The sequence below is a fragment of the Antrostomus carolinensis genome, unplaced genomic scaffold (assembly GCF_000700745.2).
Source record: "Antrostomus carolinensis isolate BGI_N321 unplaced genomic scaffold, ASM70074v2 scaffold1855, whole genome shotgun sequence".
NCBI classification, from domain to species: domain Eukaryota; kingdom Metazoa; phylum Chordata; class Aves; order Caprimulgiformes; family Caprimulgidae; genus Antrostomus; species Antrostomus carolinensis.
In genome coordinates this window covers 1-14,579 of record NW_010316902.1, presented here as the reverse complement: position 1 = coordinate 14,579, position 14,579 = coordinate 1, and the positions used below count along the sequence as shown (strand labels likewise).

The window sequence follows — 14,579 nt, the reverse complement described above, 5'->3', positions numbered from 1 at the left end:
TGATCTCAATCAACTGACCCCAGTTTACATCACCTGAAGGTCTGTTCCACAGGATGATCACATGCACACTCAGATTACTCGGTCACATGTAAAAATCTACTGACAGGGATTTTTGGCAGCAGTATTTCAAGTCTTTGCGTTTTTATTTCCTACAGAAGAGCTTATGTATAGAGTTAGTTAAACCACACACACACACACACTTTAATATCCTATTTTGGGGGAAAAAAATTACATTCTGATATTTAAGGATCCTAAGATTAGGAAGATTAAGTCACTGTCTTCACTAGGACCATTCATATTCAAAACACAGTACATAATTAAGTGTCTTAACAAAGGCAAAACAGAATTAACAGAAGTGCAAAAATGAATTTTAAGGCAAATTTTAACTGCAGTGAGTAAGCTTCCCAAAGAACCTCAGCAATTGCCCTTCCCTATTCTTTAGCAATGCTGACATGCCTGAAATGATCCTATGACACACTAGAAAAGTACCAGTATAAAACAAATGGAAAATCGTTACTAATTTGTTTTAATAAACATTGCATTTTCACTCTCCTACTCATAAAGGCCGAATTTAAACTTCTAATGCTCTATGGAAGATTATGCTTAATTCCAAATAAGTGCATCTATAAAATCCTGTCTGACATAACAGTAAATAGTAATAAGAGATTCCGGTTGCCTAGATGCCACTTTTGTAATCTTCACTCCACATAACATCAGAATCGCTAATTCTCTGAAACCCTACCACATAATGTGGATCTGACAAAGAAATTGTCCTAAGTAACCCTTAAGCCAGAATGAGCACAGTCATTTCAGAGTTGCAGAGTAACAGAAATCTTACAGTGTGCCACATCAGATCATTTTCTCGCTTGCATTTTCCTTCAAATGATTAAGCACAGAAAATCGTATTTCAACCATATGTTACAATGGTTTGGCAATAATACAAACTGTTGTCACATGTAAGGCCAAATTGTACTGTACTTTGAATTTAAATTCAACATTAAAGACGTTAAGATTTTCTGTATCTCAAGTTAAAACCTTCGTTTGTTTTTAATAACATGCAGTTTCACAAAATTATACCGACAGTGATAGGTCACATGCTTCGGCGCTACTCAGCAAAGACAATAGCGTTCGTTACACAAGCGTTTGTGACAGGTGCTATGTAAACTGTTACTGCTACTCAAATCTTCAGTATAACAGAGCAAAGTAAAGTTTCTTTGTACTGTCCTCACTTATATATCTGAAATCTGACTACAGCACATGGTGCAAAGACACCTCGAGCTATGCTGTGTTCATGCCCAGCCTTTCCTGTCTGACTGACAACAAGGGGACAACTTACAACAGCGATAATTAATGGTATGTACAAACCCATCAAACCCAAACTCTTTAAAACCATTAGATTTATTTCTACATAGACAAATCAACATGTAATAGCTTAACATCTAACTGGAGAATAAAGACAGGTAATAGTTAGGGCACATAATTTGTTGAAACAGAAGAACCCAGAGGAAGACACTTCTACAGGACTATTGAAGCCCTTCCATTTGACTCCCAGTTCAAATTTCCCCCAGTGTAGTGCAGGGAGGGCAAATGGATCAAAACATAATTGACGATGTATGAAATAAGAAATAAAAATTCATGTTCCACAGTTTTGTTTCCACACTGCCATAATGCCCTGGCACTAGTTTTAAATTCCTAATTGTCACTGGGCTTCCTGAGTCTAGATTTTGTCAGAATAACGTACCCGACTCCATTTCCTCTTGCCGGCTGCTGAGTACTGCATTTGCATACTGCGGTAGCTGCAGTGCTCAAAATCAAATGATGTATTTTAAAACTGTTATGGATGTTTAGCAGTTTTCTTTAAATAACTGTAGAAACACTAGATAAATAATCTCACAGTCCCAGAAGATGGCAAGACTAAGAACACTTAGGTTGTGCAGTCTGTCTGCCTGCTAATGGATGACTCCTCTCTGCTCTAGGTAGGAGGTTTCTGTCAAACCCTCACTAACCCCTTCCAGGCTAAATAAGCAAATACAGCAAGGAGCAGCATCTGTTCTCACTGGTCCTTAGAATTAGTTAAGTACACAAGGTGATGCAGAAAACATCTACATATATTTTTATCAGGCCAGTCACAATCAGCTTGAGTTAGTTAAGCTCTGTTCTTGAATCCACGTCTCACAGCAGGTTTTACTAACTTGGGCATATCAATGCACTGATACAACAGTATTGTGTCACAACTAACCAGAGGGACTGCAGAGTCACACCATCAAAGGCAGAGAGGCCTTTCTGCCCAGAGTTAATACATCCAAATTGCAGATGTTCTGGGGCTGCCACAGAGCACACAGATAGCTATTCTGCATTAACCCATTTGAAATGAGCACTGGCTAATGTAAGCTATAATGAATACATAAATAATCGCTTTCCCTTATAGGTATCTTAGGGCTTACATGGTGGATCACCTAACTTTCAGGCTCTTGCTTCTGGAGCATATTCGTGAGCAGCTGATGGGCACTTTGGAGCTCTATGCAGCACAGCATGACACTGAGGCATCTCAGGATGGGACCCAACACAACCAGCCTCCATGTGGAGCAAACTCAAATCTGCATGTTTTGTCTGCAGCTGCTCAATGGCAGTCCATGGGGAAAAAATTAGGAAAGGAAAACATGAAAGCCAGCCTACCTCTGTGCTCCTGCAATTTATACCCCACAACCTTCAGCAAGCAAGATATCCATATCTCTCAGTTAAAAGAACTAAGCAGGAATCTTATCTCCTTCTCTGGTGAAGCGTATGTCATATATAAGCACATAATAGTTTACAGTTTGAAAAAAATTAAATTCTTAGAAATTCTGTTATTTCTCTTCCACAAGGAGTCCCTAAAATATTAAGCAACACCCCGATAACAGTAGATAATGGCTTTTCGTCCCCCCCTTGTTGAAGTTGTGCCATTGTACATCTGAAGAATAAAACCTTCCCAGTTCAACAGTGTTAGTCCCTGTGCTCTAAGAGGCTGATCCTCTGCTTTACATTACATGCATTACATTTTACATTTATCATGCAAAACAGTCCTAATACAGAGAACAATATGCTAAAGATAGCACAGCTTCCTGGATGATAAAATTATTGCATTTAATGCAGTTTGAAGTTGTAAGTCTCTCAGGAGTTTGCCGTACAAAAGCAAGCCTATAAAAGCCTTTATTATAGCACTGCAGAATAAAATAACTCACTGTGAAAGAGAAGATAAAGACAATTCCATAAAGAAAATGTAAAATAGTCCTGCTCAAGGCCCAAGAAACACCACTCCCTATGAACTCTGACTTCAACTATACCTACAGCCTGAGCATCCAAACTGCTTGGACCAACACTTACAATTGTCAGAGCACTGATACTGTTGTGTCTGATGACATCTAATGGAAAACTTCGTAATAAGGGTGCGTCCTCTGAAACAGTTCCTAAAAATACAGGCAACACTTAACTCCAGCACCCTCATCACTATTTCTAAGTTGACATAAACTCCGCTCAGAGCAAAATCACAACAGTGGGAATCCTGAAAACTAGCTTCATTTCACGTCCTTGTAATCTGCCCAAAGTTGGGTCTCCTGGTTGCACTTCACACTGACATAGTCAAAGAATTTTGTTAGGCTTAAAGTTTGCCACTATTGCCACTGGGAGAAAAAAAATACATAGACAAAAGTTGAAGCTTAGCAAATATACTAAACTCTGGAAGTTACAGACAAGATGGAGGTAAAGAGGGAGTATGTCTGACTTTTTTCATCCATTAGCCTTGACTAGAATGACAACCATTGCAGTACCTGTGACATTAGAATCGATACTTGCAGACAGACATTTTTCCTTACAGACAGAATGGGAAATACTGTGGTGCAGTGGTAAGGGCACTTGTGAACAGTACACATTGATGCAAACCAGATATACCAAGTGGATACACTTGACTGAAGAACCCAGTGTTCTATTTGGTTATTTTTACATGATTACCATATCTGGAAAGTATTAATAAGTATAATAGTGATCTAAGTTGTGCCAGACTGTTCTTAACTTTCTACAGGCTACTATCATTTAAAATGGGATTTTACCTTACTTGGCTGGAATCCATTGTAAATAATCCATAGAGGAAAACGAAGAGCCCAACTAGGGAAGCAGGAATAAGCATTCCAGTGTACCATCCCAACCAGGCAAAATACAGTCCAATTTTTTCACCAAAATATCGCCTACATGAAAGGAAACACACAGGTTGTTTACAGTTAAAACTTACAGTCAATTCTATCTATCTCCACAGTAGTAGAATAATTCTAAGGTAGAACAACAAGTTTATGGCAAAATTACTGTCAGTTTACAAAAACATTTTATTTCAGGCTACCATAACATTCTAGTGACACTAACTGCAGAGTTACCAGAACATACATTTTCTAAGGATGTAACTGAAGTGTTCTAGTTTTCATGTCCTTGAAATGACTAAGTAGACGTACTAGTTGCAACACTATTAACTGTTGGACATTTTATTTGCAAACACTGAGATAAGAGAGAGAGATATATATATACATATGTATACACACAAAAAAAAAAATCTGGAAAGGGATAAAGTCAGTTGATATGACCTAAGTATTCCATTAGAAAAATCATTTAGATAGATAATCATGTAATATGATGTATTTCAAACTACTATTAGAGAAAGCAATGGATTGAAAACACAGTCTGAAGATGGAACTTTAATTCTTCAAAACTTGATTATCAGTTGCTAGATAAAGTAGCAGTGATCAGAAAGTCAGTCATGGATGATGTTATTTGATCAGGACAGAATTGTCTCATGGTACATGTTTAGCTCCACATCCTTCAGTAGAACAATATTGGGCACAATGATTGTTTATGTCTGTCAGATCAGGAATAAAAACTGATAGCAAGGAAAAATGCATTATTAGTATTCAGTGTCAAAGATGAGGAAAATATGAAACCAAACATCACAATTGTTTAACTCCAACAATTAGGCTGCATTCTCCCTCCAATGGATCTGGTAACACTGACTGACCATATGGGTAACTGTGTTTTCAAAGGTGGTCTCATGAGGGACAAGTTGTCTCTGATCAACAGACCACTTAATGGGTTTGTATTTTAAGTTTCACAATGCAAACTGTCAAGCAGTTGGATCTATGTGCCTTTCATGCAGTCTCATTTGAAATTAACAGCCCTGCACAAGAAGAAACTTAAAGAAATTCAGTTTTATCTGATCATACCAAATAGCTAAATTTTGCAGGAAAACATAAAGACGAGGAATTTACCAGTATGGTTAATGCACAGTTACCAGGTTGGCTGTATCATAGGAACAAGCTACTCTTCAAAGTACTAATACCTGATTAAATCGAGAGGCTGATATTTGTACCACATTCCCCACCGTGCCCAGCGCTCATATAAGAGGTGTCTGTGATTCTGAGCTCCGTGTGTTTTGATAGGATGTCTGCTTTTGTGGCTTCCCTGAAAAACATAAAGAAATAACAGCATATTACTGGGCACTATGAAAAATATATAAATTTCTTGGGTATTTGAATATAATTTTAAATGAGGTGTTCACTACTCTTAATAAATATGTCTCATATTATGGACACCTCTAGGACATGTCATCTGGAGCTAACAGGAAAACCTGACAGGAGAGGTATGGTTACATATGCTTCTGAAATGGCTGGTTTCTCTACAAATTAATGATAGAACCATATTAGTACAAGACTATTAAGAACTAATCAACTCTTTATACAGCTTCAAGTACAATGTTTCTATTTCACTAATATATGCTTAATTGTATGCTTTCATCTAATTTTCATGAAATTTTTGCAGGATCTTTTTTTCTCTCCTATAAAATTTTAGAAATTTCTGGTATGTCAGCTCGGTTCTCCTCCCTAGACATTTTCTATGACTTTAACTCCTGTTTAGAAGTATAGGAAAACATAGTCTTTCTGGGATACATATTTTCAAAGATGCTGGAAACATCAGAACTGGCATTATTTTGAAGCCACACAGGACTCTCAGAGACATTACAAGCAAAACACAGAGTCAGTCCATAAGAGAGTTCCAGTCTCAGCATTCCCACTGGGACTGAATTGCCACTCTCATTTGCTTGTGTGTCAAGCAAAAAAATCAAATAAAAATTAAGATTGTTCAACCACTAGCCCTTAGCACCAGTCAAGTAACAATTTTTAAGAGTGGCTTAAAACTGGGACTTCATTAACCTTAACTGAAACTTTGAAAAAGTATCTTATACCATAACAAAGTAATATACACATAAAATGGATATGACAGCATGGTTTTGACAGCCATGGAAAGCTTCACAGGTACTTCTGGTAGTATGGCCAGCTTTTCCCTGAAGTCAGTAGTGCACAGCTGAAGCGTTAACAATGATGTTCAATCATTTATCTAAAATACTTCTCTATATTCCCAGTATTTAATTAATAATATATTATTAAAAGAAAAAATTATCTGTAAAGCAGAGGTCAGTCCTTTCAAATGCGAGACCAAGTCACAAAATTCAGTGTGAGCAACCCCAGAGTTCACAGCTGCAATTTCCATGCTACTGATCAGCATTTAAAATGACTGAAGATGTGTGGCTTCTTTCTTTTCAATATAAAAAGACTGTCTGAAAACCCTCTGAAGTCAAACACAAGTTTTTCATTTACTTCATGGGTTTACAGTAGACTTTAACCCACTGAAGAAGATATAATTAACCAGAAGCTATCCAGGACTGTTCAGAAAAGACTAAATGGGAAATAATTAACCAGCCTCCCTAACTGTGATCAAGTGCATAAGCTATTAGCAAAACAGAACATTTTGTAGGTGGCAGGCAAAAATAATTTAATACAACTAATTGTGACAATTTGGAAAAATCTGTATTCTCATTAAGAACTCCACAGGCAATATCCAATTCATAAAAATAAAAAAGTATTATAATATTTTAGTTCAGTAAGAAAATGCTCCAGGAATTTATAGTAACACATTATATGAGAAAAATTTTAAAAGTTAATACTAAAGTAAGAACTAGAAACAAACAAACAAACTCAACAGATTGCACAGTAAAATTAACACTTTACAGGACAAAATTAAAAATAAAGTAGTATCTCAAAACATTAATGAAAGCTTCAATCTAAATATAAAGACAAATAAAAAATTAACCACGTTACCTCATGTGGTGGAAATGCTGCTTCGTATGTTCCATTATTTAGTAATCTATTAATACCTGAAAAGAAAAAAAGCATTAGTTCTGATATAATATTTTATACACATTTAATTTGAAGCAGTGTGAATGTTCAGGTTACATATTGAGAATGTAAGTGAATACTAGATGCTCAGGATGCTGCTAAACATGACAATAATTAATACTCCCACCAACTGTCTGCACAGGTTGTGCTGATCCCTCAAGATTTCTGGCTCTGTCAGACTACAACTTTCTGAAGGCTAATGTCTGGAACTCTTCTCTCAGGGTCAGGTGCCAGATCAAGTGTGAGAAGATGGTTACATTTATGTTGTACTCATCAGAGCATATGATACAGATTTCATGGGTGACCAGATGATCTGACATACACAGAGAGTGGTATGGACAGACAATCCTTGAGGCAGCAAAATCCCTGCAGGGGTAAAGCTAACCTGTTATTTTTAAATATAAACCAGCTGAAGGCGTTTGTATCAGAGCAGTGCTCTGCACCATACTGGCTACAGTGTTTTGGATCACCTCCTCGAGTCTTCCTAAAAACAGATTTGTTGTGCTAATAAAGCACATTATAAATAATAAATAACCATTAATAATTGTAATAAAAAGAATCAGTAGCCTGTAAGAGCACGTGCATAGCCGAGTTTCCCCAAGAAATAAGTACTTATAACACAGTTCAGATTTGTCCATTCAAATATACAAATTATGCTAAACTAATCTCATAATGAAATTTGCCATTATCAACTTGAAAGGCATTAGATTTGAACCCTTGTTTTCTATGTTTTTCTTACAACTGTTTCTCTTCAGAAACTCAAGCAACAACTTTCTGAAATTTCCATCATCTTCCATCAAGTATAATGTTTTAATCCGTCTATATATATTTAATTCTTAATTAAATTCCTGCAAAGAAAATAGGAAATAATACATACACGGCCCATCCATTGCAAATGAAAATGCATAGTTAGAACCCTAAAAAAATAATACTGGAATAGGAGTGTCAATATAAACTGAATTTAGTTTTCAAGTCAAATGCCTCTGAGCTGCACGGAGACCTCAAATAAGTTAAGCGTAGCTCACACTGATTCTGCTGGACTGGAACTGCTGGGTAGCAGCAGAACTACTAGGACCAGTCCTTGAAAACACAGTTTTTTGACATGTATATTATCTTTATTGTGGCTCTTGATCATGTAGTTATTGTAATCTCTCTAATTTATTTTAAGGAATGAGTGATTAGGTGAAAAATATTGTCAGTTTTCACTGAGTTATTTAAGAAAATTATTGATGTGACATTCCTTCAACTCTCTTACTAAATGAAAAAAGAAAAGATTTCAAGAAATAGCAAAATTAATTGAGTTTACTCAAATGACACTTTTTCAGACAAGTAAAGATATAAAATTTTTATAGTTTCAGGTTAGGAAAAAAATACAGCATTCTCACCCATTTTAGATTTTCCATCTTCATACTTAGTTCTCTGTAGCATGTGATGCACGATTCTACTTCTTGTGGAATTGCTGAAGAAGCTGTCTTTGTTGTTTATCGTAAAACTATTAAAATAATGAATGTCTTAATATTCAAAGCAATGCACAGGTGTTACAACGTAGCTGCTCAAGTGTTTTCTTCTTGCAGTGATTTATTGGATCTTTACCCTCTTGGTTACTGCACAATATATGATTTTTACATCCCTAGAGCATCTTCTCAGCTCCAATAAATTTTCCATCATCACAGACTATTGTTGGGAAAACAGAGCAACTAAAACTAAATAATAAAAGAACCCACTACCTAGTTCATTTCTGTTCTGGATATAATTGATTAAAAAAAGACCTTCAGAAGCAATGGTTGTTCTCAAATTCAGGTTACGTAGGAGCTGGCAGATGTCTGTTTCATGGAACTATCAAAACTATTTTTTAGAAAAAAAAAATAAAAAAATCTCCATGCACTGGACACTTGAGTAGCAGCTCCACAACCACTTTCCCTTAGAAAATCCTAGGATGGAGCCAAATGAAGCATCCTATCCCAGATGGCTCTGGATTCCGGATGCCAAAAGTCTGGCATGCAGGAGCTTTTGTCTACTCAGCTGTGCCAAAAGTGACACTATTACAGTTGATAACGTCAGCTGAGCTGGTTGAGAAATAACACCAAAACCAGACAATTGATTCAATGTAATACAGTCAATTCCTGAAAAAATCTGAGATTATAGTACAATTACTCTGTCTTTCCAGAGTAAAGTCAGTCCACTAGAATATAGCTTCTTTAGTGAGAAGGAAAAATTCCTAATTTACACTTCTACTGCAAATTAATTTTTCTCTCCTATAAGAATTACCACTTTAAAAAAATGAAGAAACAGCCAGAATTTTAAAATCTAGCTTTTTGGGACCTGAAAAAAACAAACTATGGCACAGTTTAACTACATCACCATCAACATGCTGATTTGAACACATACAGTTTTTATTTGGCATATATATATTCACACTTTCAGAGAGAAAAGCATTTTTAAAATGAAGATCTAATAAGAAAGAAGAAAAATTATCACTGGTTTTAGCTTGCCTCCAGGTGTTCACAACTACAACATCTGTCTCATGTTTTGCCTAAGTAAAATACGTAACTAGGCAAAGCAAACTTGAGCAAGTATTCGCATTCTGTTATGTTATGTAATGTAAAGAAGAATTTATAAACCAAAAAGGCAGTGTTCATTTTTCAGTCAAATTTCTGCCTATACTACTGAGTGACCATCAAACAGCAAGTGACAGAGAGTAGATTTTGGCTTTAAAAGAAAACGCATAGAAAATATCAAATATACTGGGTATTTGCCAGTGACCATCTGTTAACGGGCTGCCTCTATGGCACTTGCTTAGAAGTGAGAAAATAAAAAATCCTTGTGGTCTCTGGCTCTGCCTTTCCGGTTCCAGCACTTACTGGTGTATGCGTGCACGGCTAAAGGGTGCTGTGTAGCAATCTGTTTCTTCCAGATCAGGTAGGGCCTCCTTATCAAGCTTCATTGGATTTCTGGGCAACCAACTTTTCAGTTCTCTCATATTCCTCTGCAAACTGAGACAGTAAGAAATCAGATTTATATGCTCTCACTTGCTTGTTATTTCTATCTCCAGCATTGCATATTTAGCGATATCATACTAGAAATGAAATGAAAGCAGGAAATTTCCACATTAACTAAAAGAAAACAAGGAGTCAAAGAGCAAAATGAATAGCATTTATTTGTGATATAACTTGCTTTACTAGAGCACAATTCATCCTAAAATTAGTGGAATTATGGTTTGCGATGTGACTGCAGTATTGAGTCTGGAGGAAAATAATTTTCCAAGGTAGTTTTGGCAGAACTGTGGATGCTTATCCTTTACTCAAGAACATATCTAATTACTTTCTCTAGCCCCCCCAGGACAAGGAAAGTGCAACTCCTCCTCCCTCTTTTACCTGGCAACTTAGAGACTAAGATTCATAAAATTTGAAAGTAAATATGAGACTACTCGGGATCAAATTTTTACTGTTTTCTGATTTCAGTAAAGCCTTCCTCTGAAAAATATTTCCTCAAAATCCAATGGCTGGTATTGGCTTAAAAAACAGTACAGCTAAACATCAAATAAAGTATACATTACACAGATATGATTATACATTATTTAGACAAAAAAAATCTAGGTATGACTTCCTGCAGTTTCCTAAAAACAGACATTATAAAACACAAAGAGAACATAATTTTTGTATCCTCAGTTAGATTATATACTGGTAACATAAAGGGCTTTCTTCTGCTGGCGACTTGCCTAGTGTCTCAGGACATGGTTTACACAGTGGTAAATCTAGTGAAATGCAGTTAATTTTCAAGCAAATTCTAGAAGCTGCCTCCATATCACTTCAACTTTGCTCTCCTTGCTGACCTATATTTTTTTCATATTCAGCTGCAATGAAATATGGGTATTTAAGGAGTAGGTCTCATATTAAATGAGTGCTATATTATGACACTAAGCATATCAGAGATACAAAAATGTCTAAATTTTAGAAAAACATTCCCTAAATATTTCTTTTTTTCAGTGGGATTTGGGCCTTACTCAATAAATATGTATGGACACTATATAAAGCATATATATCTCCTATTCTCCAAAAGTATAAAGCTAAGTATCAGATTTTTTTATCCGAGGTGAATACTTAATTGCCTGTGCTAAGCAGAAACACAGCTACTCAATTCATAATTAAGAGCAATAAGTCATGACACAGTAAATTGCCCTCAGACAGCAAAGCCACCTTTGTGAAAATGTACCTCTTATCAACATCAGCAAAAAAAGTTCTACCCCATTTGACGCAGCATCAGACAGAAATCTAAGCCAAATGTGGGAACCAGAATTTTACATTTAAGTTTAAAATTCTCAGAATGTTCTCCTTGCTATATATTGCCAAAGTACCAGTGCACACTCTGTATGTAACTGGTACAGCAGTTGAGGGACACCACTCCATTTGACACTAAGCATTATGAGCCAAAGAACAGAAGTGTGTTCATAAAATTCAAACACAGAATACAGTTCCCAGGCAAGTATATCCCTTAAGTGTCTCCTTTACTCAAATAATACTGTGTGAGTTCACTATCTTTATTGGTTCCAGTGGAAGTTCTCTCCATACAAAGTTATACACAGTGTATATAAATACAATTTTCACTTTATTTTCATCATCTTTTTTTCTGCTGTACACATGTTGATTTTTTTTTTAGTCAAAAGCCAGGATTTTCTTTAATGAGGAAAATATGCAGATACATCAGGAAGAAGAACAAAAAAACAATGCATCTGGTTTCAGGTTATTATGAAATTATTTTTAAATTGGTTACATGAAAGGTCTTGATCATATTCCCCCTGCAAAAATCTAAAAAACTAGTAGATAATTATAATCTTAAATAAATTAGCTTTTGTTTAAAATTCATGTCTGCTCCTTTTAACATGCAAAGTAATGAAGAACAGCACTGGAATAAATTAAAAATTATGTCCACATTAAATTTACAATTTCTTTTCTGAGGCAAAAAGGCTTTTTATCTAAGGTGTGATTGCTTTTTTAAAAGGCTTTTTATCTAAGGTGTGATTGCTTTTTTATTACATCACTTATGGATCATCTCTCCAAAACTTAGTGCCTAGAGTATTTCAACTGAAAAGTACAGCCCTCCCATGTACAAAAATAATCTATCAAGAGAGACCTCTTTTCTTGGCTTACATTATTTTGCAGTTGAAGAAGAAACTGAAGTTTCATGGAGCTTTCATTCAAAGCGATAACAAATTTAAGACAAATTTTTGCCTTTAGCATTTTTACTCAGAGTGGCTTTCTAGGTCAAAAGTAGCATTTTAAATGGATTCCTGACTTAATCTATCCAATGTAGTCTATTTAATAAGAGTAAAAGCAGACAGAGCTGATCTGATGAGGTCACTCGTGAAGTCGGGAGTTCATGCAATGAGATTAAAAATGTCCCAGTGGAACAGTGCTGCAAAGATATGGGCTGCTACTTCAGGTACGCTCTTATTGAAAGCATTCCAGCTGGTGCTACTGCAACTTTATGTACCTTGGATTATGGGATGTTATTCTGAAACACATATATATTTTATTCTTAGGTATAAAATTGAATATTTTATGAAGATGCCTGTAATTTCAGCTTTGCTCAACTTCCATGCTCAGCTGTACTGTTCTATTTTGTTTGGCTGTTTGTTCATTTTTGCAGTTAGTCTAAAAATTCTTGCAGATTACATTTACTCAGCAGACTGTAATGTTTCCTTTGAAAAGATTTGTTGAAGGTTCTCCAAATACTGCTCTTAAGGAGTATGATAAAATTATTTCTATAGTTTGTTCCTATGAACAGAATTCAAGCTTCACAGGATTCAGTACAATGTTAAGAGGTTTTTTTTTGAAAGTACATAAATAGAGATACCACAGATAAGAAAGACAGTATACCAGTCAGCATTACATTTATCTTCTGTCCTTTCATTCATGCACATAATAATCTTTGGCAGAGTTTTTAAGGGACATTTATAGATATATACATCTACCATATAACCATGACAATAAATTCAGAGAAACATACATATCACAGCAGGGTCTAATATACTAGTGTTACTTCATATTCTTAAATCATAGAAACTCTATAGCCTTAAAAATTTACCTTTGATATACAAGGATTTTAATACAGTTCTTCATTGTAGCTCTTGTAAACTCTACTTAACTTAGAAATATTAATGAGAGATTTGAAAAATTACAGAAAAGCAGTTAATTTTGAAAAGATGTAAGATGCAAAGAAACAATGACAGTAGAAGTTGAAACGATGAGATGTATATGACAGCAATTTTAGAGTTAGCTTTCACTTTTTGATATAGCTGCTTTTTTCTTTTTTTTTTTTTTTCACAGTATTCCTTTGTGCACTGGATTATATAAAGTGCCAGAAAAAATATTCATAAAAGTATTCAGCCCCGGATTCTCACAAAACAAATCACAGGTAAAAGCACTTGTCTCAAATGAAAAATCAGTTTGGCACAAAAAATGTTTATTACTTGGTTCACAGGTACTGTGCAACTTCAGTTGCACATTTCAGACATCTGCCCTTCTAAATAAGGAAAATAAATTTATTTAGTATCTAGGACTCACCAGATGGATTACAGATTAAATGAGACAATTTTGCAGTAAAGCTTATTTTGCCTTTGCATTACAAAGCACCGCACTTAACATTTTTCATAATGCACATTAAAATGGAGTAAGCATGTGAATGACTGGGAAGAGGAAAAACGCAGTTGTAAATTTATGTTATAGACTGTTTTATTTAAATATATTTTATCTGCTTACATATTTAAAGTTTTCTCACTTTACCATTCAACAGTGCCTTGTCTATTTTTGTTAACTGATCATCTTGCAAATTGATATCATGAGACTACTTAAATTGTTCCTGAGTAATAATGAGAGCTCTTCATCACCTAAAGAAACATCAGGAGAACCTAAATCAAATGTAATCTCATCTCAAGATCCATCTCGAGAACACCCGTGACAGAAAACTCTTTTGAGAGATTTCCCTCATGTAAAAATTTTCATATCTTTTCTGTAGGTAATTAGGATTTACAAAACATCATTATGTCTGACTAGAGCAATGGGGAGTGATGACAGCTCACTGTGTCCCCCGTTCTCACCCCCCAGTTGCCCCAGTCTCCTTTCACCCACTGCCGTGTCCTCTTGTCCCCTTCTCCTGGCTGACAGAAGCAGCAGGAACAGCAGCAGCTGCAGGTGAGGTTTGCATGTGCCTGCCTCTCAGAGAGCTAAACAGCTTTTACTGTGGGGTACAAGTTATTCTGTCAGCTATCAAATAAAAATTCAAAACAGCTGTCAGTGTGTGGCATTGATTTAATCCTGATCACCAGGACAC

The 14,579-nt window shown here is 35.6% G+C and overlaps 1 protein-coding gene across 1 annotated transcript in view; it reads right to left on the bottom strand.

Annotated features, from left to right (window-relative positions):
• Positions 1–10,243, bottom strand: part of LOC104525270 (anoctamin-3) — a gene marked incomplete at its 5' end in the record, with an annotated part of 40,756 nt that extends 30,513 nt beyond the window's left edge. The window contains 5 exons of the mRNA XM_010168375.1: positions 4,086–4,220; positions 5,357–5,478; positions 7,173–7,228; positions 8,636–8,742; positions 10,112–10,243. Coding sequence (XP_010166677.1) covers positions 4,086–4,220; positions 5,357–5,478; positions 7,173–7,228; positions 8,636–8,742; positions 10,112–10,243 — 552 coding nt within the window. The remainder of the gene's footprint in view (positions 1–4,085; positions 4,221–5,356; positions 5,479–7,172; positions 7,229–8,635; positions 8,743–10,111) is intronic.
• Positions 10,244–14,579: the final 4,336 nt, after the last annotated feature.